Below are 23,098 nucleotides of genomic sequence, written 5' to 3'. Positions count from 1 at the left end.
ATACAGCGTACGCATACGGTGCATTCATAACTTAGATTTATTGATCTCTACCCAACCTTTTCTTGCCCAAGTCTAATGCTTGTAATATCTCTTTTCACACCCTCGCCTGGGGTTATTAATCAGGAAATAAACCTGGGTGACGGTGACTGTTACTCTCATAACCCAATACCTACCCAACCTGCTGCACAGTTTGCATGACTAAGACATACTAACATGCATACTAACAATGCACGCGAAATTCTTGTCTTACTGTAACTAAATATGGACCGGTTAAGCATACACAAAGCATCATGGGTACCACAGCGGGCTCAGAGTTAAACTCGTGAACCACCTTCTTCAGCCATTCTGCTGTCAGCTATGGAGAACAATATGAAGCCAGCAGCTAGTGCAAGTAAAGATACTTCTAAAGTGGCAAATCCCCACAAAGCAGCGCTTATTCTGGCTAGAGGGGGAAGCAAAGGCATCCCCCTGAAGAATATCAAAGTCCTAGCTGGAGTTCCCCTGCTTGGATGGGTTGTGAGAGCAGCGCTGGATTCAGAGCTCCTGGACAGGTAGGAATATGCACATTTCAAAGTTGTACACTCTTAGTAAACCATCTAACGATGGTTCTTTAGTTAACAAAATGGTTCTGTTTAGAACCATGAACACTCAAAGAACTCTTTGTATGATTTAAGGGCTCTTTGCATCATGAAATGGTTCTTCAGACTGACGAAGAATGTGCTGTAGATGGTTCTATATAGAATCTTATTGGAAAGTGTTCTTTATAGCACCAAAAAGGGTTCCAATGTTGTTACAAGCCAAATAAGATGATACTATATAGAACTTTGTTTGCTAAGAGTGTGGATTTAATTAGCATGACAGCTTTACATCATACATAGCCAAACCAATTACGTGGTGACAGGCAATGCAGTGACAATATAAAATAATAAAACCTGTGTATCCATCTCATTTATTGCCAAATTGACAGCAATTCAGTTTTAAAGATGGTCATGTCAAATAGATTCAGTGAGTTGTCACGAGTCAGTATTGTGCCTACAAAATGGTGCCTGGCAATCATGAGAGAAGGGCAGTTAGATGTTCATTTGCATTAGGATTTATTATTATGTGGAATAAGGGCAATACATCAGCTCTCCACTGTTTTAATACAGCCCACACCTTCTCACAAATCATACAAATGAGAGCAGTGAACAGGCAGAAGGAGCAAAAACAAACTTACAGCATTAAAATGGAAGTATTTTGACAAAAGTAACAAACATAATGCATGAAAATGCCTCCATTGCAAAGACAAAAAATCCCCTCAAAGAAGTACTGAAATTCATAAAACATATTTTTAAATTGTCATTTTTAATGATGTATCATTTGATGACTTTAAAAACTTTTTTTTTCACAAAGAAGGTGACAAAGTTTCAGAACAAAGGTTCACTTTTTAATGTTAAACAGTTTATAGAATTTAATTGAATAAACTTTATTTATTCACAACTGGGCATACATATGACGCAATCATCTAACATAGAGACATCTACAGACAACTAAAGACAGAAATCTTCATAAGTAAGATAAATAAATAAAACACATAGTGAGCCCATAGCTCACCATAGTTTATTTTGAGTTTATCAGAAGGTTAGATTCAGTGTATACTGAAATTATGATTTCTATACAGGTTTTATTATTTATTATAGAAAGTACCTTCAGTCTATTTTTTTTTTTTTTGGTTGTTTTTTGTTTTTTTTCAGATTTTATAGATTTTTAGAGCTGTTTACAAGCTGCATTTGAAAAAGTGAGACCAGGGTGTGATATGTGTTCTCTCGTCATCAGTGTGTGGGTGTCCACAGACCATGATGAGATTGAAAGGGTGGCCAAACAGTGGGGGGCTCAGGTGATTCGCCGCAGTCCTGAGGTCTCCAGAGACTCCTCCAGCTCACTTGACACTATACAGGAGTTCCTCAAACTGAGGCCAGGTACATTCATTTAGCATAATACTTTCTTTGGCATCTTGTAACCAAAAATACTACACAACAGGTTAGTAGAAATAACCACATGCTTAATTTCTAACAATTAAAGGGAGATTTTACCAATTTTTCAACAATTCGAATAACTATATGGTTAAAATGCAAACAAAGTCAATCAGAAGGGTTTGATGTGAAATCCTCTGTTCTAGAGAAACTTACACAGTAAGAATTGTTCACAGTGGTGGTGATAGGAGCCAGACGTCTAAATAGTTTAATGTCTCTCAAAGTTTCCTCACAGAAAATTATTACATGAAATGGTTATGAATGTGCTTCCTGATGCCTAAAATTGTTTTATGACAGCTTTGAAATATAATTCATTAAAAAAATATATTTGTACACATATCTGATAACATATAGGGTGTTGTACAGCAAAATAGTTGCCAAAGAAAACTGGTGTTTTTTTTTTATTTTTTTTATTTTTATTTTTATAGATTTATCACTACTTCACCATCATTAACCTTAACAATAAAACTCAGAAGATGTTTAAATTCACTTGTCATTTTGGATGGTTAATAAAATGGCTATAATTGGGTTGTAGACATCATGTCCCCTGGTTCCTATCAACACCGCTGTAAAGGAATTGGTCAGTAAGTTTCTCTACAATGAACCATTTCACCATCACCACTCTGAATGTCTTTGTTTACATCTAAACTACTGATTTATAAAGAAATTTTGAAAAATTGGTGGAATTTCCCTTTACGTGCAAGTCACTATTGAAATATGCCTGTGATTATATCTGTTCATGTGTATTTACTTAGTCATTCAATAGATGACTGCTAACAGTGTCAAACACTAGCTGCCATTCATTTAGCTGCCATTCAACAAGCATAACTGGAGTTAAAAGACTAATATTATCGCAGAATAGAGAGCGATCTGTAACAGCTGACGGGCTACTAGTCTGTGGTGATGTAGGTGTTAATTCAGCTATTTAAAAATAAAATAAATAATTAAATTGAAAAACAAACTTTTTTCCCCCTTCACATCAATATTCTCGTTCATAACACTCGTGTACAGCTGTATGCAAAATTTTGGGCACCCCTGGCCAAATGTTTTTTAACATGTTTTGTTGATTTTCTAAGTGAAAATAATTAACATAACAAATCACATAAGTAACATAATAAAGCGAATACCACATCCTCTATAGAAACACACTTTTGCACATTTTAATATACAATTACTGTTTATTCACTGAATTAAGATATTGCGGGACAAAAAATCATCAAACGTAAAATGTGGTCTCTGTAAAAGTTATAGTACATTTTATAATTTGTTTTATTTAGTCTTAAATAAGTTAAACACAGCAAATACATAAAAATTGTGAACAAAAAGTTGCAGAAAAATGTCATATTGATGTGTGTTCTCTGTAGAGGATGTGTTCACTTATTCTCACTTAGAAAATCAACAAAACATTATTTCACCGGGGGCATTTTTGCATACTTCTGCAGTTATCTGACAAATAGTTATTATGCATCAGTCAGAACTAATCCAGCACTCAGACCTTTCCACACTGTCTTCCAGAGGTGGACATTGTGTGTCATATCCAGGCCACGTCTCCATGTCTGCACCCTTACCACATCAAAGAAGCATTACAGATGATCACTGATGAGGGCTATGACTCTGTGTTTGCTGTGGTGCGCAGGCACCAGTTCCGCTGGTCGGAGGTGAAGAAAGAAGGTATGACAGAAACCTCTCCAAATGAAATGAGTGACAGATGTCCTGTTTGTACTGCAAACATCATTGCAATACATTTATCACGCATGCTGCAACAAGGTTGTGTTATTTTATTGCAGTGATTCAAAGCAAATGACAATAAAAGAAAACAAGCAAGGAGTGTCAGTTGTGGCTCTATAGATTAGATAGAGTGGCCTGGTGCAACTTCACTGTCTAACAAGTAGCTTGATAAAAAGGAGTAAAACCAACAATCCTTGATGACTGGACAATTCCACTCTTTATAAGTAACCAGGACCTTTCCGCACAAAGGCCTTCATCAGGGTTGAAGAGAATAACGATTGCATTGTTGTTTAAATACACAAAGAACAGGAAGTACAATTTAAAAACACTATAGATTCCATTAGTGTCTTGGTTGAAAACATGATCTATTTACTGTATTCATTCAATTTGATTAGTAAAAATATCTTGTAAATATCAGCAAAATTGAGCTCACTTAGACTGAGCATGTTCAGAGGACTGGTTCCCTCTGTTTTTAATCTTGTTGCAGAGGGTAAGAACCCCACACCTCTGAACCTAAACACTGCTAAGAGGCCCCGGCGGCAGGACTGGCCTGGAGAGATCTGTGAGAATGGATCCTTCTACTTCACCAAGCGAGAAATTCTAGAGAAGGGCCTTCAGCAGGTATTGAGACATCCGCTATGTTTCATACACTGTTAGAAATAAAGGTTCTGTGCAGGTACATTTTTGTTCATCAAGAACAAACAGTGTAAATGTACCTCAAAGGTACAACAGTGGTTTAAGGTCCAATTGTATACCTTAAATAAATTTTCCCAGGTGAAAAGTACGTATTTGTACCTTTTCATAACCTGATGTTTTAAAACAGAACAATAATAAAATATAAAATAAAAAGCGAGATGGGGTGTGGAGTCAGTACAACTTAGGAAATATAATTTAAATGGATTATGGTACAATTATGTTCCCTGACTAAGGGTACTGAGATGTCCCTTTGAGGGTGCCAACTCAGTGACAAAAGGGGTACTGCCCCAGTGACATATTTTTTTTTCTGCTAAAGTCTTAGGCCATCTGAAAAAATTATATGTAACGATGCTTATCTGGGCAGCAAGTATTTGTTTGAAAAAGTGCTAACATTAGAATAAACACAAATGTGTGTTATCTTAACCATTTCTGAAGCTCTCCTCAGTATTTACAAAAACCATCCAACACCTAGTTCAGCTAATCAGTCCTTCGTTAAATTAAATCAGGTGTGCTGCTGATGGAAATTTACAAATTCATGCAATGACTGGATTGCAGCAAGAAGTCAAGACACAGTGCTGATACACAATTCTGATATTACATACCGGAATAAACTATGAAAACAATTCAAACTAACAGAATGTGAAATAGCATATATATTGATTAAGATTAAAGTCTTGTCTGCATAAATAATGTGGCTATACATATCCTTCCTTCTGCAAGGGTGGGAGAATTGCCTACTATGAGATGCTTCCTGAGCACAGTGTGGATATTGATGTGGACATAGACTGGCCTATAGCGGAAGAGAGGGTCCTCAGGTAGGGGGAAAAAAAAAGCACTAGGGGGTCTTTAAAGTAGGCTATTAAACATTTACATACCAAAACTGAAATAAGCTTGACATAAATAAGGAAATGTATGAATAATCAAAAAAATACAATTTTGACGTGTTTACAGTGCACTTCATTGTAAACTAGGGTGCACAGCATACAGCACAATGTCTGTGGTTGGATTAAAATTTAACTTGGATAGTTAATAGAAGTCCTGCTGTCATCATGCTCATATCAGGAACTCTGGGTCTAAGGTGAACGTCGCCAGATCATCTGAATTATAAGCCGAAATATGAATATTCCTACATGCAATAGATATGAGCACTGAACTGACTTTATAAGACTGGCAACCTCAGCAAAATGTCAGATGTGGTAGTTAAGTTAACTTTTTAGGACCAAGTGACACGCTGAAAAATGTATGCAGGACAAAACATATCGGCCTTTGGAAAATTTTTGTTTAACACTGGACATGAGATTTTCAGATTTTCAAAACGTCAGTTATCTTTCTTATAGAGAAAACCTGCTTAGACCCAGAATTCTAAATATGTGCATGACGCCGACTACAGAATGATACACCATTTTAAAGAGCTATTTAGATAAATTTGCATGTAGAATAGTTTACAGGAAATGCAATTCTAGGGCCTGGAATTCAGTTTTATAAACGTCTAAATGAGTAACAAATCTGTGTTGTTATACATACCTAACACATGAAATTATAGCGTGTTACAGCATATATGTTCACTTTGAGACACTTATCAGCCGCACAAAGACAATCTATTACTGGTATTCGCAGATTTGGTTACTTTGGACGGGAAAAGCCAGGAGAGTTCAGGCTGCTGCTGTGCTCCTTGTCTGGCTGTTTGACTGATGGACAGATATACTATTCAGTCTCTGGAGAGCAGCTGGTGTCCATTAACTCTCGTGATCTCACTGCCATACGCATGCTGCAAAATGAGAACACAGAGGTGTGTATGTGCGTGCGTAGGTAAGCTGGGGTTCTGGGATAGAAGCAGGTGTGTCCTTGTATAGCACTGTAACAGCTTTTTATCTTATTTTATGATCTGTTGTAATTTTCCATCATAATATAATGTAACATTTTACAGCTACTTCTGTCATTGTAAGAACTTGCACACAATTTGAACAAATAAAATTACAAAAAATCTTTTACGACCCCAAATCAAAAGGTTGGCAGAGTACCTTAAATTACTTTTGACCTGTATTACATTGAAACAATACAACACATTAGACAGAACACAATATAGCAGCACATTATTTGATGTTTTGCCTCATGAATTGTATTTTCTTATTTTTCAAAATAAACACTTCATTTTAATTTTGATTTTTGCAACTTCCATTTGTGGATGTAACTACATAATATAGTGCTTGACATAATCCTGAGCCCATGTGATTATAGTGCTTAAAAAACAAATGACGTTTCTTGTTGCAGTGCTGTCCAAGGGGTTAGAGAGCACAGTTATTAGCTTGCATCCTTGCCCCTTATACACTGAAGTTCCTCAAGATTCCTTAAATCTTTTAAATATGTTATCCACCTAGGGGACAAAATATCCATTAACATTATTTTTTCTACATTTCAATAATTTTCTCACACATTTGCTGGCAAAATGGTGATCCTCTGCCCATCTTTACTCAACAAGGCCTTTCTTGGCTGCTGCTTTTGTACCAAATCATGATTACAAACACATATTGGCATCATCTATTTTAAATCACTTTTTTTTATTTTACCTCATTATTAGCTCTAAATTGCCCCTACCACAGCGTTTTTTTGGAATGTGTTGCAGGCCTGAATGGCAGGAATGGCTGTACATTCACAAATGAAATGAAGTTGACCAGACAACACATGAAATACCTTGTGTCCATCCTGTCTGCAGTAAAGCACAAATCAAACTAAACTGTAGAAATCAGTGCTTTCTTGTTTTATTTGCATTTTCCATTCTGTGCCCAGTTCTGATTTGGGATTGTAGGCATACTGGCCCTTATTCATCAAAGTTACGTACTTTGTTGCTAAATTACAAAACTGCAGTAAGATGATAAAACAAGCGGTGAGTGCAACTGATGAATCAGCTTTAGTGTGTGCAAACAAGTGCGTGCAAACAGCGCCTGCAAACAAGAATCTTATTCACACATCGTTTGCAGCGGACACGGCCCAAATGGCCTCATAAACATAGCAGTTTCATGAAGCATGGCCTAATTTATGCAGATGTTTCAGATGGCACAGTGATTGTGTATGTAAGTTTCTGTGTATTTTTAGATGGGTGTACATATTTACTATTAGCAGTTTTAAATGGATGAAAAAGTCTGTAAATGGAATGTATAGTCGCACAATTTGTTTATTATGCACGTAAAACAGTTGCAGCCACTTCAGTACAAGGATTGCTGTGTGCAAAGATATTAGTATTAATATTTGTTATTTTCTATTTTTACTGTTATTGCTGATATTATCAATGTTAGTGACAATAATTTTTAATTGTTCAACTGCAGACCAGGCATTACTCACACTGTTAAATTTTACGTTCAAATTTACAAACAGTTCTACCAGATGTGAGTTTGATCGTACAGATATGCTAAAGATGAAACTGGGGAATAACTGGTGGTGAAATTGGCATGCACTTATTTTACGATCAGAATCGGATGTACGAAACTTTGATGAATAGGGCCATTGTTACTATCGAAAGCTCATATCTCTGAAATGTATACATCTAACTTTATAGAGAAAAGAAAGAATGTCTTAACTTTAGATTAAGAAGATTTCATTCCAAGTTTTTTTGGAACATTTCTATTGGCCCATTTATCATGAAATGCATACATTGTGTAGAAGGCAGCTGACATTTTCAAATGGTGTAAAAAAACAAACAAACAAACAAAACAGACAATAGAGGTTTTGATATGACAGCAACAATATTTACTTCATGTATATTTACTTCATCATGCTTATTATATGTCTGCTTATGTTCCTAATGCATGCTAGGTGATCCTGATTTCTTCCAGTGGTGACCCAGTGCCAAAGGCCCTGGCAGAGAAACTTGCCCAGGATGCAGGCTGCACCCTCATGTACGGAGTGGAACGTAAGCAGCCTGAGGTGGAGCATCTGATGAATGAACGAGGGCTGCAGTGGAAAGATGTAGCCTATCTAGGTGTGGCTCATAGGTTTCTATATGGTGACAACTAACCACCAAATGCCAAGCAGTGGTAGCTGTAAGACACTGTTTGTTAGCATAGTTGGCTTGAGTTAATTTCTGAACACTTATGCCAACTCCTGTTCTACAGTCAGCTGCACACCGTGTAAATGTGCAGTTAAATACAATAATACTGCTTCTGCAATGTATAACCATCTTAAAATTAAGCATCCAGTGCTAACCAATAACACTGGTAGTAGCCAGACGGAACACACTGGGAACAGGCATGCTAGCATCGTGGAGTTTGTCCACTCATGGACAGAAGAAGACGACATAAAACAAATTTGTACGTCAGCTTTATTGTAAAATATATTTGATCACTATCTGCTATTTCTGGAGAGAGGTTCAGAAACATATTTCACTTTTGAGCCAAGCTACATAATATCTATGGAGTTAATTTTGTGCCAAAATGTTTGAGAGAAGATCATGATGTTAGCAAGAGGAATGTTACAGTTTGAGAGGACAGCGATTTTCTGAGCGCGCAGCTACTGAACTTGAATGCACTTGTCAGCACAAAGTGTGCAAGTATACACCTTCAAATTGCTCAACAAAACACTCTGGTTTCATTCAAAACGTGAAAATCTGCATAATGTCTTTCCCTTTCAGAGCTCTTACGTGCAAAACACTCCGGTTTTCACTCAAAACTGGAAAACTTGCTCAGTCGTGCTCTTCATCTTCAAAACTCATACATGTGTGCAAATCAGTTTCTGCTCTCAGCTCCACATCTGCTCACTGTAACATGTCTGAACGTTTGTGTCAAAACTCCAGCCAATCAGAGCTGTCGAAGGGCCGTTCCTGCCAGTGCACCAATCATGGCATCTTTTCTTAAGCAGCTTTATGCCAATAGGTCATGGTACGTTCGTGCCTGTGGTATTGAGTGGGCTAGTGTGCTTGTAGCCTCGACATTAGATAGATGGTTTATAGCTTTCTAGTATCAAATTAATACAGATGATTTATTAGTAATACTCTGTCATAAATAATAACGTATTAATCTAACATTGGTAACTTCAAATAAATAGCTTAACATTAATCAACTAAGCTGACGTTAGCAAGGTCCCTTTGAATGTAGCTAACAATGTCTAACAGCAGTCTACTGAAAAGTCTTAACTCTCTTATAGCGCTTGTCTTCATAGGCTCACCTTTATCTTGTATAATGGCATCATCAAAAACAATGCTGATGCTGTGCAGTTTTATGTGGAGAAAAAGAACTCTTTTCAGTGAGTATAGGTTGTTATGTAGTTCATCCTGTTTTGTTTAGACATAATACTATACTTCTTTTCTAAGGCCCATACATAATGTTTTTTCCTGTTGTTATTTAGCACCCATCAACAGTAGGTTGGTTTGAAGCCAAATGTCAGTGTGTTTTGATATCCTAAACTTAGTGTACAGGATATTAACTGCATTACCACATTGAAATGCTGACAACAGATGATAAGTCAGCCAATTAAGCTTTTTAACAGTTTCAGAATCATCCGGTTTTTATGTTAGGATTTTAGAGTATACTGCTTATTCAAAGGGATTGGTGGAAATCCAGAGATGGTAGCAAAGAGCTGAGAATGAGAAGAAATATCCCTGATAGTTTGTGTGCTTGATATTTTTAATCAATGATTTACAGTAACCAATGTGTGAACATCATACAGAGGAAAATACATTATGTGTGGGCCTTAGAAAACAGTATTATGTCTAGCAAACAAAACAGGATGAACTATATTACTCCCTGTACTCACTGACAAGAGGTTTATGTCCATATAAAACTGCACAGCAACAGTATTGTTTTTGATGATGCCATTATACAAGATAAATATACAGGATTAACAAGATGAGCCTATGCACACAAGCACTATAGGAGAGTTAGGACTTTTCAATGGAATACTGTCAGAAATTGTTAGCTACATTCAAAGAAACCTTGCTAAGGTCAGCTTAGTTGATTAATGTTAAGCTATTTATTTGAAGTTAGCTAACGTTAAGCCTCTGGTAGGAAACAAATGGCCGAGCTACCAATGTTAGTTAGATTAATACGTTATTATTTATGAGAGAGTATTACTGATAAATCATCTGTATTAATTTGATACTAGAAAGCTAGAAACCATCTATCTAATGTCGAGGCTACAAGCACACTAGCCGGCTCAATGCCACAGCCACAAACGTACCATGACCTATTGGCATAAAGCTGCTTAAGAAAAGATGCCATGATTGGTGCACTGGCAGGAACGGCCCTTCGACAGCTCTGATTGGCTGGAGTTTTGACACAAACGTTCAGACATGTTACAGTGAGCAGATGTGAAACTCGAGAGCGCGCTGTGGAGCTGAGAGCAGAAATGATTTGCACACATGTACGAGTTTTGAAGGTGAAGAGCACGACTGAGCAAGTTTTCCAGTTTTGAGTGAAAACCGGAGTGTTTTGCACGTAAGAGCTCTGAAAGGGAAAGACATTGTGCAGATTTTCAAGTTTTGAATGAAACCAGAGTGTTTTGTTGAGCAATTTGAAGGCGTATACTTGCACACTTTGTGCTGACAAGTGCATTCAAATTCATTAGTTGTGCGCTCAGAAAACCACTGTCCTCTCAAACTGTAACATTCCTCTCTCAAACATCATGATCTTCTCTCAAACATTTTGGCACAAAATAACTCCATAGATCTCATCCAACGCTAGCCTTTGGAATACAATCCCCTACAGTATAATGCTCTAAAGCAAGCACTTCTGCAGAGATGAAAGGTCATGGTATCTCACTCACTACTGATCTAAGGACATTTTGCACTATGGAGCCGTACATCACAGTCACTGCTCGCTACATTACAGACACCTGGGAGTTAAAATTAAGAGTGACAGAAAGACACACTGCAGTCGAATTCACACACAAGTTAAGTGAATTTTTTTAATGAGTTGGGGCTTGACTGTCATTCATGACAACACAAGCAGCAAGAATCTAGCAATAGAACTCTATGACCAGATTCCCCATCTTCTTGGTTGCTCAGGACATACATTGCAGCTTGCAGTAAAAGCGGGATCGAATTTACATGTGATAGTGAAGACTGCCGATGCTGTGAGGCGTGTTGTTAGCCATTTTTTGTCGCTCAGCTATACAACTTGTGCATTGATGCTCCAAAACAACTGTGCTACGGGATGGAATTCCATATCTGTCATGCTCAAAAGACTGTAGGAACAGCAAATTCCAGTGCAAGCAGTGCTTGCTGACAAAACCATTACGACGGCATAGTACCAAAAATCTCTGTCCCTTGAATCCTTTCCAGTGGGAGTTGATCAAACAACTTCTTCCAGTGTTGAAGCCTCTGGCAAAGGTGACCAAGATAATGTATGGAGAATTACATGTTGGCCTTTCCTTCATCTATCATAGAGATTTAAAGAGTGTAATCTTGTAGCCATTTGCACTTTGAGAGATACAGTCCAGACGCAGCTGATAACACACTTTAAAATGGAGTCTGTTGAATTGGCAGAAATGATTCCTATTATGGCACACATGTTGAACCCTTGGTTCAAGCATCTACAGTTCTTCAAAACATACAGAAGGCCAGGGCCCATCTGTCTCAGCTGGCTCAAGATAAGGATGAAGCTACAGATTAGTTTGGAAAAATATATTAATCTACCTTTATTAACAAGGTTTTTGCTACTTAGCAGCTAGTTCATAGGCTACCAAAAGTATTTTCTTTCTTCACAGCTGTCCTCACGGGCAGCACTGATCATAAGAGATGGAGAGAGGTGTACAAATAAAGCTAGAGATGGACTTTAAAGAACTGTTGGGACCTCACTATGAAAGCAAGAAAAGAAGGAGGACCAGCACCTGTGGCTCTGAGGTTCAGGAGTACTTCCACACAGCACACGTTCCCATAATGGAAAATCCTTTGCAATGTTGGGCACACCACGAGGACCATTTTCCTCATCTTGCCAAGCTTTCTAAAATGTATCTGGCTATTCAAGCTACCAGTGCTCCAAGTGAGAGGATTTTTTTCCTTAGCTGGGAGCACTGTAACCTGACAGCTATCAAGCTTACACCCTTCTCATGTTGATGCTCTGATTTTTTATTACGGAAACTGCATAAGGAAGGTACTATTTTATTTTGTTTTAAAAGAACATGGTGACGTTCATATCACTTTTGTTCTGTGTTTAAATATCCACTGTGCGAGACCCAAAGTCTGAAGTGTAAGGTCCTGCGCAGATATTTTATTATTTTATCACATTCATTTATTTTCATCTTTAAAAGTGTAGCATTTAGAGTCTGTGTTTGTCTGTTATGTGAAGCACAATTTGACGCAGTATTGTCAATCAATACTTAACTGCACTAATAAAAACCTAGTTTTGCTTTAGTTATGGAAATTATGACTAGTCGACTACTGTTGAACAACCAGTCGACTAGAAAAATGACTAGTCGTGCAACCTCTTCCTCCTATCATGTGTTTTCATGTCAATGGACCACCCCATCTGCTTTCCTTATCCTCAGGTACCGACATGCAGGATATTGACTGTCTGGCGAGGGCTGGCCTGAGTGGGGTTCCTCCACATGCCGTGGCAGCGGCAGTCTTTGCGGCCAAGTATACCTGCTGCAATCCTGCAGGCCGTGGAGCACTCTGGGAGTTTGCAGATCACATTTTACTACTGAAGAAGATGGCCAATTCTAAAACAGATGAAGACTACATAGACAGGATGAATTTTTAGAGGAAATAAAGGTTTTCCTCATGTCACTTTTTAATTTTTTTAATTTTTCCTTCATACTTTAGCAAATGACCTGATCGAGATGCACTTTCCACATATTTCTGCTACTTTTTGATATTGGATGTATAATTTGGTGGCTGGTTGGTGTTGGTGTTAATTTAATTTCTTTGGGCTTTTTAATTTGGTATAATATTATTCTGACAAGACATAATAAGGAGAGTATATTTCAAAACAGCTAAAATTGCAGTTGTACAGACTGGCAAAACAGATTTGTATCAGACAAAGTTGAGACATATTAACCTAAAAAACATCTCTCTACCATCCTGACAAAAATTTCTCTACCATAATGTTCTCTTAGAGATGAAAATGAAATACTGAAGAATCATACTGAATGCTCATCAACATGTCATTGGTTTTGCTTTTATTTTCAGGGTATTTCAGAATATATATTTTCACAATTTTGTTTGTAAAACTGAAGCAATAAATAAAAATAATTAAACTAAAAGAACTGGCTTTATTGTTTTACAGGTAAATGCAGCCACACTTCTTTAAATGAAATGTTTGTTTTTATAATATATATTTGTTACTTTTGAAACGTGTGAAAATTGATTGTTTTCATAGTGAAATTTTAAGGAAGGGAGATTTGCCAGTTTAAAAGGTTGCCTTTACTAAGAGGGAATGTAATGTTTATAAATAGAACATGAAAAACAAAAAAAGCCACTTAACTGCTTAAATGGAAATAGTTTTTCCACCATGATTTAGCACCTGCTGTATGTGGTTCTTTAAACAACATATTGAAAAATAACTATACAGCACGAAATAGGCTTTCCACTAGTGTTACATATTAACCTTCTTTGGTTTATTTGAGCATATTTTTATTTTTCAATAAAAAAAAATAGTGTGACATTGGCACTGGTAATTAATCTCCAGGTTTTTTTATTCAGTTATTATTCCTCAGTAACTACTATAAATTATACTTATAATATACTTATTATAATTATTATGAAGCTAAGTCTGGACCCATCAAAGGGTCCTTAGAGTTTAAGAGATTAAATCAGCCTTTTTTCTGTGAACTCAAGAAGTGGTTTGTTGTTCTTTGGTGTGTCTATAGTTCTTGGGCTTAGTATGTCTGTTTTCAGAAATACAGGGTTAATGTTTCACATAATAACATCTGGAGAATAAGAACAGTTATGTCGTCATTGACTTCAGTTCCGCCTTCCATAAAGTCAGCCCCATGCACCTGGTAAGGAAACTTGGCACATTAGGCATCAACACCCCACTGTGCAACTGGTTACTGGACTTCCTCACAGACAGACCCCAGACAGTATGAGTTGAAATAAACACCTCTAAAACCATCATCATGAACACTGGAGTTCCCCACGGCTGTGTGCAGGGTCCACTGTTGTTCACTCTAAACACTGTTGTGTTTACTGTTACTGTTGTTGTCACTGTCATGACTGTTGTGCCAAGTACAACTGGAACCACATTATTAAGTTCGCAGGCGATACAACCGTGGTGGTTCTCATCAGCAATGACGATGACTATGCCTACAAAGAGCAAGTGAACCAACTCGTCGTCTGGTGTGACAATAACAACCTGTCACTGAATGTCAACAAGAAAAAATTACTGTTGACTTTGGGAGGAAGCACATGGTACATACTCCACTTACAATCTAGGGTAACGCTGTGGAGTCAGTGAGAAGCAACAAGTTTTTGGGAGTGCACATCACGGACGACCTGACATGGGCTACACACACCACCTCCCTTGTCAAGAGGGCACAGCAGCATCTTCACGTCCTACAACTGATAAGAAGAGCAAACCTCCCCATCCTATCATCACAACTTTCCACACAGGCACTATGGAGAACATCCTGACCAGCAGTCTCCCAGTCTGGTATAGCAGCTGCACCGCCACAAACCAGAAGTCCCTCCTGAGAGCAGTGAGAACAGCAGAGAAAATCATCAGAATCCCACTTCTGCCCATACAAGATCTATACCTGTCACACTGTCTCACCAGAGCCACCAAGATAGGCACACCCTGCCTATGGACTGTTTAAAAAAAGCCTTCTGCCTTCTGGTAAACACTACCACAGCATGTGACGCAAGACTGCCTGACTCAATAAAGTTCACTTTGACTTTGATCTGCAACTGTCCATTTTTACAACACCGATCCAACAATTGCTAACAATGATTCACAGAGTTAATGCTTTGTACATATTGAAAAAACAGAGGTTGATGGCACATTGGCATGTAGATACCTTTGGCTTAGATCAGCTAGATATGATATCTAGCTAATCTAAGATATTAGATATGAGTCTGGTATTTAGATTACTGTCTGTCAGAAGTATTTCTCTCATTTAGACATCATCTACCTTGGCACACTGCTGTCAGTCAAGGACAAGGACATGATGATGACCGCAGACCCAAAGGGTTCTCAAAGTCAGTCCTGGGGATGTCACAACAAGACTATTTTTGTGCTTTCTCTCATCTAGCATATCTGACTTAACTCACCTTTGAAATTCACTGCTCTAACCAGTAAAATCTGTTCACTGGCTACTACACACTTGCTGGATCAAATACATTTGAATGAGCCACTAAATAAGGATTTAAGGAACATTCTCTTCACAAATAGTTAGCCTGTAGAGAGTGATTTAAGCCAAGGCAGAACTCTGCGTCTTTCAAATGCTGGCACTGCATAATGGGTGAGTGCTGTAAGGGTACTGGCAGCAAACAAACAATAAAACCAAATTATAATTATGATAGCATATGTGGAAGTACGTGTACACTTGCTAAACTTGCCTGCTCACAAGCCAGTTAGCAGTCTCTTTACCTGTTTACAGTACTATGAACAAGTATCTGGCCCTTCCTGACAAAGACAACCTCAGTAAACATATTTTTTTAAACCATCATTTTATTTATGGAAGGAAAAAGTTATCCAAAACTGACCGGCCCTGTATGAAAAAGTAATTGCCCCCTCAGTTAATCAACCAGTAAACCAAATTTAGTTGATAATTGGGATCAATTAAGCAGCACAGTATGCCACAATCAAAAGAAATTCTGGGAAGGGATGAAAAAAAAGTTATTGTAATATATCAGTCTGGAAAGGGTTACAAAGCCATTTCTAAGGCTAGGGGACTCCAGCGAGCCACAGCGAGAGCCATTATCTCCAAAAGAGCCAAAGGTCCTCCACAGCAAGACTCTCCAGTTACAGGAAGCACTAGGCTGCAGTTGAGTACTTTTGCACAGAGACGATATAGGTGTTTCACAACTTTTTTCTTTCAATAAATAAAATGATCATTGACAAAAAACATTTGTGGTGCTGTATCTAAGCATTTTGGTTTTCATAAGACAAGAAAACTATCAAAAAAAGACAGACCAGCAGAAAGGATATCTTTCAAATTTAGTGATAATGAGAAACAGACTGAACAATAACTTCTGGGTGTTAATGAGAAAAAGTGAGAGGACAGTTTTCAGTGACAACACAGGATGCATATATCTGAGGCTTATATCTAATGTATCTGATTCTACCAAGAATAGTATGTGCGTTTGAATAGCGATATCAGATCATCTGTGCTGTGCATCTACTGTAATTGTATATGGTGTTTTTAGAAGGTCAAACAATTATTGCCAAGATAAATGGTTTTAAACAATAAGCTTAGGTTCTGACCTTAACTGACCTTTGCCCAGTGCTGTGTATTCTGTGTTCCTCTTATATTCACCTATGTATGCTTGTACATTATTTAAAAATGTACTGACGTTCTCTGATGTACATTCAGGTTTCATGAATATGTACATTTTGAGGTAAGTAAGGAAGGAAATAAATAATTTTTTTTTTTTTTTTAAAAAAGACTCCCTTTCCCATTTCATGTGTCCTTTGAAGCAAATCTCCATGATGGCAGTGTGGGAAGTGTAGGGGGCGGAACTTTTGAGACCTATAAATTGGCACTTGACCTTAGTGAAAGCCCCTTCAGTTAGCATCAGCTCGGTAGTGAGAGGGTCTCAGCACACAGGATCAAAGTCTCAAAATTAATTCATCATCAATTTTGAAGATGCCAGTCGAGTTCGAACTTTGTCCAGGAAGAAGGATCGGGGGCTCCAACCCCTGTTTCATCATCGCAGAGATCGGTCAGAATCATCAAGGAGACATTGAGATTGCCAAGAAAATGATTCGCATGGCTAAGGTATTGTAGAGGAATAAGGTTTATCAGGTTTGCAATTTTACAAGCCTATTTGTTTTGAAGGCTTATAAAAACTTTTTAAATGTAATTAGGATGAGGAAAGTCATATTTAATCTCAGATCAGTACATTCACAGAAATAAAGCAACTCACAATAATGTGAATGCATTTTGAAATATGTTAATTACATAATCAGCAGTGAACTGTAACTGTAGTTATAACTTGCTGTAATATTAGAGCTATAGAAATGAATGTGTACAAATGAGTCAATAAGTCAATAAATCAATAAATAGATTAATCCATATTAGCAACCATCACTGTTTACATCAAAAAAAAAATACATTTTGACATCAAAAGTACCTGGTACATAATATAGATATCCCTTAATCAGTTGTGAGTGGTATTGAAACATGGAAGCGTTGAGGAACAGCAACTCGAAGTGTCAGACCACATAAAGTTACACAGCGGGGTCACCGAGTGCTGAGGCGCAGAGTTTGGAACTGCAGAGTTCCAAACCTTCTCATTAATATCTTTAATATCAGCACAAAAATCATGCGCCACGACCTTCATGACATAGGTTTCCATGGCTGTGCAAGCCTTACATCACCAAGCACAATGCCAAGCATCAGCTGGAGTGGTGTAAAGCACACTGCCACTGAACTGATGGATGAGTCTGACTTTGGCGAATGTGAACGCGAATGGCTGTATTGTGCCAGCTGTAAAGTTTGGTTTAGGAGGGATAATGCTATGGAGTTGTTTTTTCAGGGGTGGGCCTACACCCCAGTAAATGGAAATCCTAATGCTTAATGCTTCAGCTTACCAAGACATTTTGGACAATTGTATACTTCCAACTTTGTGGGAACCGTTTGGGAAGGCCCAGTGCACAAAGCAAGGTCCATAAATGCATGGCTGGGTGAGTTTGGTGTGAAAGACCGTGACTGGCCCTCACAGAGCCCTGACCTGAACCCCACTGAAAACACTTAGAATGAACTTGTCCAACATCAGTGTCTGACCTGACAAATACTCTTCTGGATGAACGGGCAACAATTCCCACAAACACACTCCAAAATCCTGTAGAGAGCTTCCCAGAAGAGTGGAAGCTGTTATGGCTGCAAAGGGGGGACCAACTCCATATTAATGCCTATGGATTTAGAATGGGATGTCATAAAAGCTCCTTTAGGTGTAATGTGCAAGTGACCCAATACATTTGTCCATAGAGTATATCAAAAATCTAGATATCTGCAGTCCATTAACAAGTATATAACAAAACACAACACATACACTGTACTTACCCACTGTTTTCACTGTACTGACAATCACTCTCCATCCTGGATCAGATCATTTTTCATCGACCAGTTTCTGACAGTCACTGTCTACTTGTAACTCAGGTAATATACTCTCTCTCCCTTTCTCTCCTCCTGCTCTTTGTTCTCCTCCTCCTCCCTCCTCCCCCACACCTAGGACTGTGGAGCAGACTGTGTTAAGTTCCAGAAAAGTGAGCTCGAGCACAGGTTTACTAAGCGTGCACTAGAGCGCACATACAACTCCCCTCATTCATGGGGAAACACATACGGGGCCCACAAGCGCCATCTAGAGTTCAGTCACGAACAGTACAGGGAACTGCAGCAGTTTTCCAGAGAAGTGGGAATTTTCTTCACTGCATCAGGAATGGACGAGGTAAGGAATTATTACGGAAGTAATTATGACTCACAAAAGCAAAATGTTCTACAGCAAGACTGCAGTTTACATTTAATCAAAGCAAAATGAACATTACATTGTTTTAAAGCAGGGCTGCCCAAAGTGTGGCCAATTACACAAATATATGTAGTGAGTGTAGATTTCATATCGTCACTGTCCAAAAAAAAAAACAAAAAAATACGAGCAAATATATGTACAGTTTTGAAAGAACGTTGTATTTTAAAAATATTTTACAAACAAAATACAGTGTGAATATTATAGAATAAACTGCCTTGAAAATATAGAATTATATGCATATAATTCTAAACCACAAACTAACGCTATAGTGATATCTGGTGGCATGCAGTCTTCAAAAACTTCATGAACATCCCACTTTGGTCTGGGTCTTAAGAGAGAAAGTGTGGGCACTCCTGTTTTGTGCATTATGCTTTTAAAATAAAATTTTTAACCATTTTTTTTGAACAAAGATGGCTGTGGAATTCCTGCATGAAATCAATGTGCCCTTCTTCAAAGTGGCCTCTGCAGACACCAATAACATCCCTTACCTGGAGAAGACCGCCAAGAAAGGTGCATTTACATTGTTTATTTTTATTTCTAGCAAGGTGGTTAGTAGCAAAGCACTTTTCCACTGTCCACCTGCAAACTGACTAAACCTGTGTAGAAACTGTTTTCAGGTATAAGCACAAGTATAATCAAATGTAATATAATGTTTAAGTACAACAAATGTATTTATTTTCATGGCAGTTTGGTGCAAACTGTACTAGAGATGTATAAGTCCAGCTCAGCACATGTGGACTAATGTCCCCAGGTCGTCCTATGGTGATATCCAGTGGTATGCAGTCTATGGAGACTATGCACTGTGTTTATCGGACAGTGAAGAAGCATAACCCAAACTTCACCATCCTGCAGTGCACCAGCGCCTATCCACTGCCCACAGAGCACGTCAACCTGCGCATCATCACCGTGAGAGTCCTTTACTCCTTCACTATTGACTTTGTAGTTTCAGGGACAGGGAGTTCTGCACTTTATATTAAAATTTAATCATACACTGACATGTCTATATTTTGGACAGTTTTTATTTTTAAGAATAGAGATGGATGCAGCTCAAAATGTTTGCAGGGGTGCAACAATGTGCAACAAGCACATCCTGCTGTTTTTACAATTCGATACATTTTCAATACAGAATTAAAAAGAATGCTTTATAATATTATTATAATGCATTATTTTTAAATAATAATAATGATTATTACTATTACTCATTATTATTATCTGTGTAATTTAAGACATGAAATCTAACTGTACACAACCCCATATTAAAAAAAATGAGAATTAAAATGCATATGGTGACACCCCTGTATGCTTGCTGTATGATGATCTTGTAACAGTTCCTGTTCTGAGTTCTGGGAAGGACCCAGGGATGTTGAAGAAGCGCTAGATTGTTTTGGTTCTAATTGAGTTAAGAGATATTTACAAACTTGGTTCAAATGCTTTGTCTCAACTATTCCCCAACTACTGCTGTCATGTAATTGACCAAAAGTTGTCCTGTTTTCATTTACTTCTTACTCCAGCACTGAAATGTAGCAAGCAGAGTAGAACAGAATAGAACAGAATAACCATAACTTTCTGATGCAATGTTATTTCTGTTCTCCAACACAGGAATTCCAGAAGGAATTTCCTGACATTCCGATCGGCTACTCTGGCCATGAAGGGGGCATCAGTGTGACTGTAGCTGCTGTAGCCCTGGGGGCAAAGGTTGTGGAGCGGCATGTAACCCTAGACAAAAGCTGGAAGGGCAGTGACCACGCAGCGTCACTAGAGCCTGCCGAACTGGCAGCACTGGTGCGAGAGATCCGGACAGTGGAGCTTGCTCTGGGCTCTCCAGTGAAGCAGATGCTGCCCTGCGAAGCCTCCTGCCACAAAAAGGTCAGAAATTACAGTAACACCTGCAGGTCCTCTTAAGAACATGCCTGCTGTAGCAAAGCCTGCCCTTCCATTGTCCTTTTCAAGTAATCTAACCATTATAATATAATTAAACTAACGTACACTTCTGTGTAGCAGTGCAGACGGATTTGTAAATACTGACAAAGCTGCTTCTACATGATCAGCTATCACATTAGATGTAAATGGCTAAATAAGTCTGTCCAGTTTCTTTCACTTAAAGACAAATTTTGTCTTTTTTTAATTTCTACATAATTAAGTCATTCAGAGTGATTTGATGTAAAATGATTAACTGTAGAGAAACTTGCTCGCTCAGATCTCTTTACAGTGATGGTGATAGGAACCAGGGGTCTACAGCACAAATGTAGCCATTTCATTTATCCAAAACCACCAGTAAACCTACACGTCATCTGAGTTTTGATGTATAATACTGATGATGGTAAAATAGTGGTAAATCTGCTAAAAACAGTCTACTTTGGGGATTATTTTACCTTATAGCACTCTGCATGTACCTTCTGCCCTTAATGTATTGGAAAAGAAACTGCCTCAGTCATTAGGAAACATATTTAAAACTATTGTAATTAATGATGTTCTGTGAGGGAGCACTGAAGTGAGGACTTAAACTCTCTAGACATAAACCAATATAAACAATGTAAAACAATGTAAACAATGCTGACTTTTTTTGAAGTTTTTCCTAGCACAGAGCATTTCACATTAAACCACTCAGAATGGCTGTGTTTTTCATCTTAACTATTTAATTTTGCAGAAAATGTAAAAAAAATCAATGAAACCCCCCCTCATTACCACAGCAGCAACTCCAAAACATCTGGTAGTTAACTGTGAAATTTTAATTCAACTGTTCTGTTTCAGTTGGGTAAGTCGGTCGTAGCGAAGAAGGCAGTGCAAAAGGATACAGAGCTAACCCTCGAAATGTTGGGAGTTAAAGTAGCAGAACCACAAGGAATACCACCAGAGAAGATCTTCAAACTGGTGGGTAAGAAGATCACAGTGGACCTACAGGAGGATGACACCATCACTAATGACATGATCAAAGACTGACCTTCTTTTAGATTTATTCATCATCACTGAGTTAACAGTCCTGCTTAAGACACAACATAGACAACCTCTGTTTTTTTGCAATGAAAGTTTAGCTGTTTTGTACATTTAGCATGAAATATAATCATGGTGAATTCTTCAACTGCAGTTCAGTGGGATCAACATAATTGTTTGTGCAGAGAAAGTGATTGTTGTGGATGATGTTAACATGGTGAATGATCTGAAATTAATCAGTTAATTTAAGCCTAATAAGCCGACATTCAACCAGGTATATTCAAGCACTTCCTAATGTACTACATGGTCTACTAAAAAGTTTGTGATATAAAGGTCATACTGCACACTGTTCCAGTATCCTGTTTCTTTTTCTTGAGGTTCATTAATAGGATTTATGTGGTTTTATGTACCAAGGCGGTCTTTCGTTACTTTTCATCTCTCTCTATTCCTTGTATATAATACCCTGTTTTTGCTGCTATGCCTTCATATTAACAGCAATATTACTACTGGCTGAAATGGGTCACACTATTTCTCCTTAATATCTCTGTAGTGTCTCCCAGACAACAGCAAGATCAGATGGAAAGACAAAGGAGATTTTGCTCAAGATATGACATTTTTGCCATATCACCCACCCTCATACTGAAGTGATAACTTTTTTTTTCCACAAAACGTGCACTGCACTGTGCTGGCACTCAATACTGAAATTAGTTAAAGCAAAATTCCTCATTACAATGTAAAGAAAGTAGTTTGGAGTGGTTTGATGTAAAATGCTTAATTCTAGAGGAATTTACAGATTCAGAATTGTTCATGTGTTGGTGATGGTAACCAGACGTCCACCTCTAAAAGCTCTCATAAAGACACTGTTTTACAATAGATCTGAGATATGCTTTTGGCCTAAAACTAAACTTTTAAATTCATTAATTGCAGAGAGGTACAGGCATAAGATCCCCACCACTGTAAAGACTCAGAGGGGGGCTACTCTACAATGAACCGTTTTACATTGAACAATTCTGAATGACTTTATTCACATCTCAACAATTAAATTATGCAGAAACTTTAAAAATTGGTGGAATTCCCCTTGAACTAACCAGCCAACTGGCTGATGTCTTTCACA

General features: G+C 37.9%; 2 protein-coding genes across 2 annotated transcripts; both read left to right on the top strand.

Annotated features, from left to right (window-relative positions):
- Positions 1-405: 405 nt before the first annotated feature.
- cmasb (cytidine monophosphate N-acetylneuraminic acid synthetase b) lies at positions 406-14,490 on the top strand (the record flags this gene model as incomplete). The annotated part of the gene is made up of 8 exons (XM_036575332.1): positions 406-551; positions 1,816-1,958; positions 3,528-3,683; positions 4,228-4,361; positions 5,157-5,251; positions 6,054-6,225; positions 8,247-8,412; positions 12,912-14,490. Coding segments are annotated over 8 exons (1,227 nt in total), but the record flags the coding sequence as incomplete, so codon positions are not given.
- Positions 14,491-16,909: 2,419 nt separating this feature from the next.
- LOC118811935 (sialic acid synthase-like) lies at positions 16,910-22,207 on the top strand. Its single transcript, XM_036576540.1, has 6 exons — positions 16,910-17,303; positions 18,760-18,975; positions 19,464-19,563; positions 19,805-19,959; positions 20,653-20,919; positions 21,805-22,207. Exons 1-6 carry the CDS (start codon positions 17,172-17,174, stop codon positions 21,991-21,993), a joined length of 1,059 nt encoding a protein of 352 aa, XP_036432433.1. The 5' UTR covers positions 16,910-17,171; the 3' UTR covers positions 21,994-22,207.
- Positions 22,208-23,098: the final 891 nt, after the last annotated feature.

The sequence above is a fragment of the Colossoma macropomum genome, unplaced genomic scaffold (assembly GCF_904425465.1).
Source record: "Colossoma macropomum unplaced genomic scaffold, Colossoma_macropomum, whole genome shotgun sequence".
NCBI classification, from domain to species: domain Eukaryota; kingdom Metazoa; phylum Chordata; class Actinopteri; order Characiformes; family Serrasalmidae; genus Colossoma; species Colossoma macropomum.
Note: the sequence above shows the minus strand (reverse complement) of the source record. Positions and strands in the feature narration are given on the sequence as shown.

Coding starts and splice junctions, on each gene's coding strand:
- LOC118811935 (XM_036576540.1), top strand. CDS start 17,172: ATGCCAGTCGAGTTCGAACTTTGTCCAGGAAGAAGGATCGGGGGCTCC. Junction 18,976..19,463: donor CTGCATCAGGAATGGACGAG/GTAAGGAATTAT, acceptor TTTTGAACAAAG/ATGGCTGTGGAATTCCTGCA. Junction 20,920..21,804: donor AAGCCTCCTGCCACAAAAAG/GTCAGAAATTAC, acceptor GTTCTGTTTCAG/TTGGGTAAGTCGGTCGTAGC.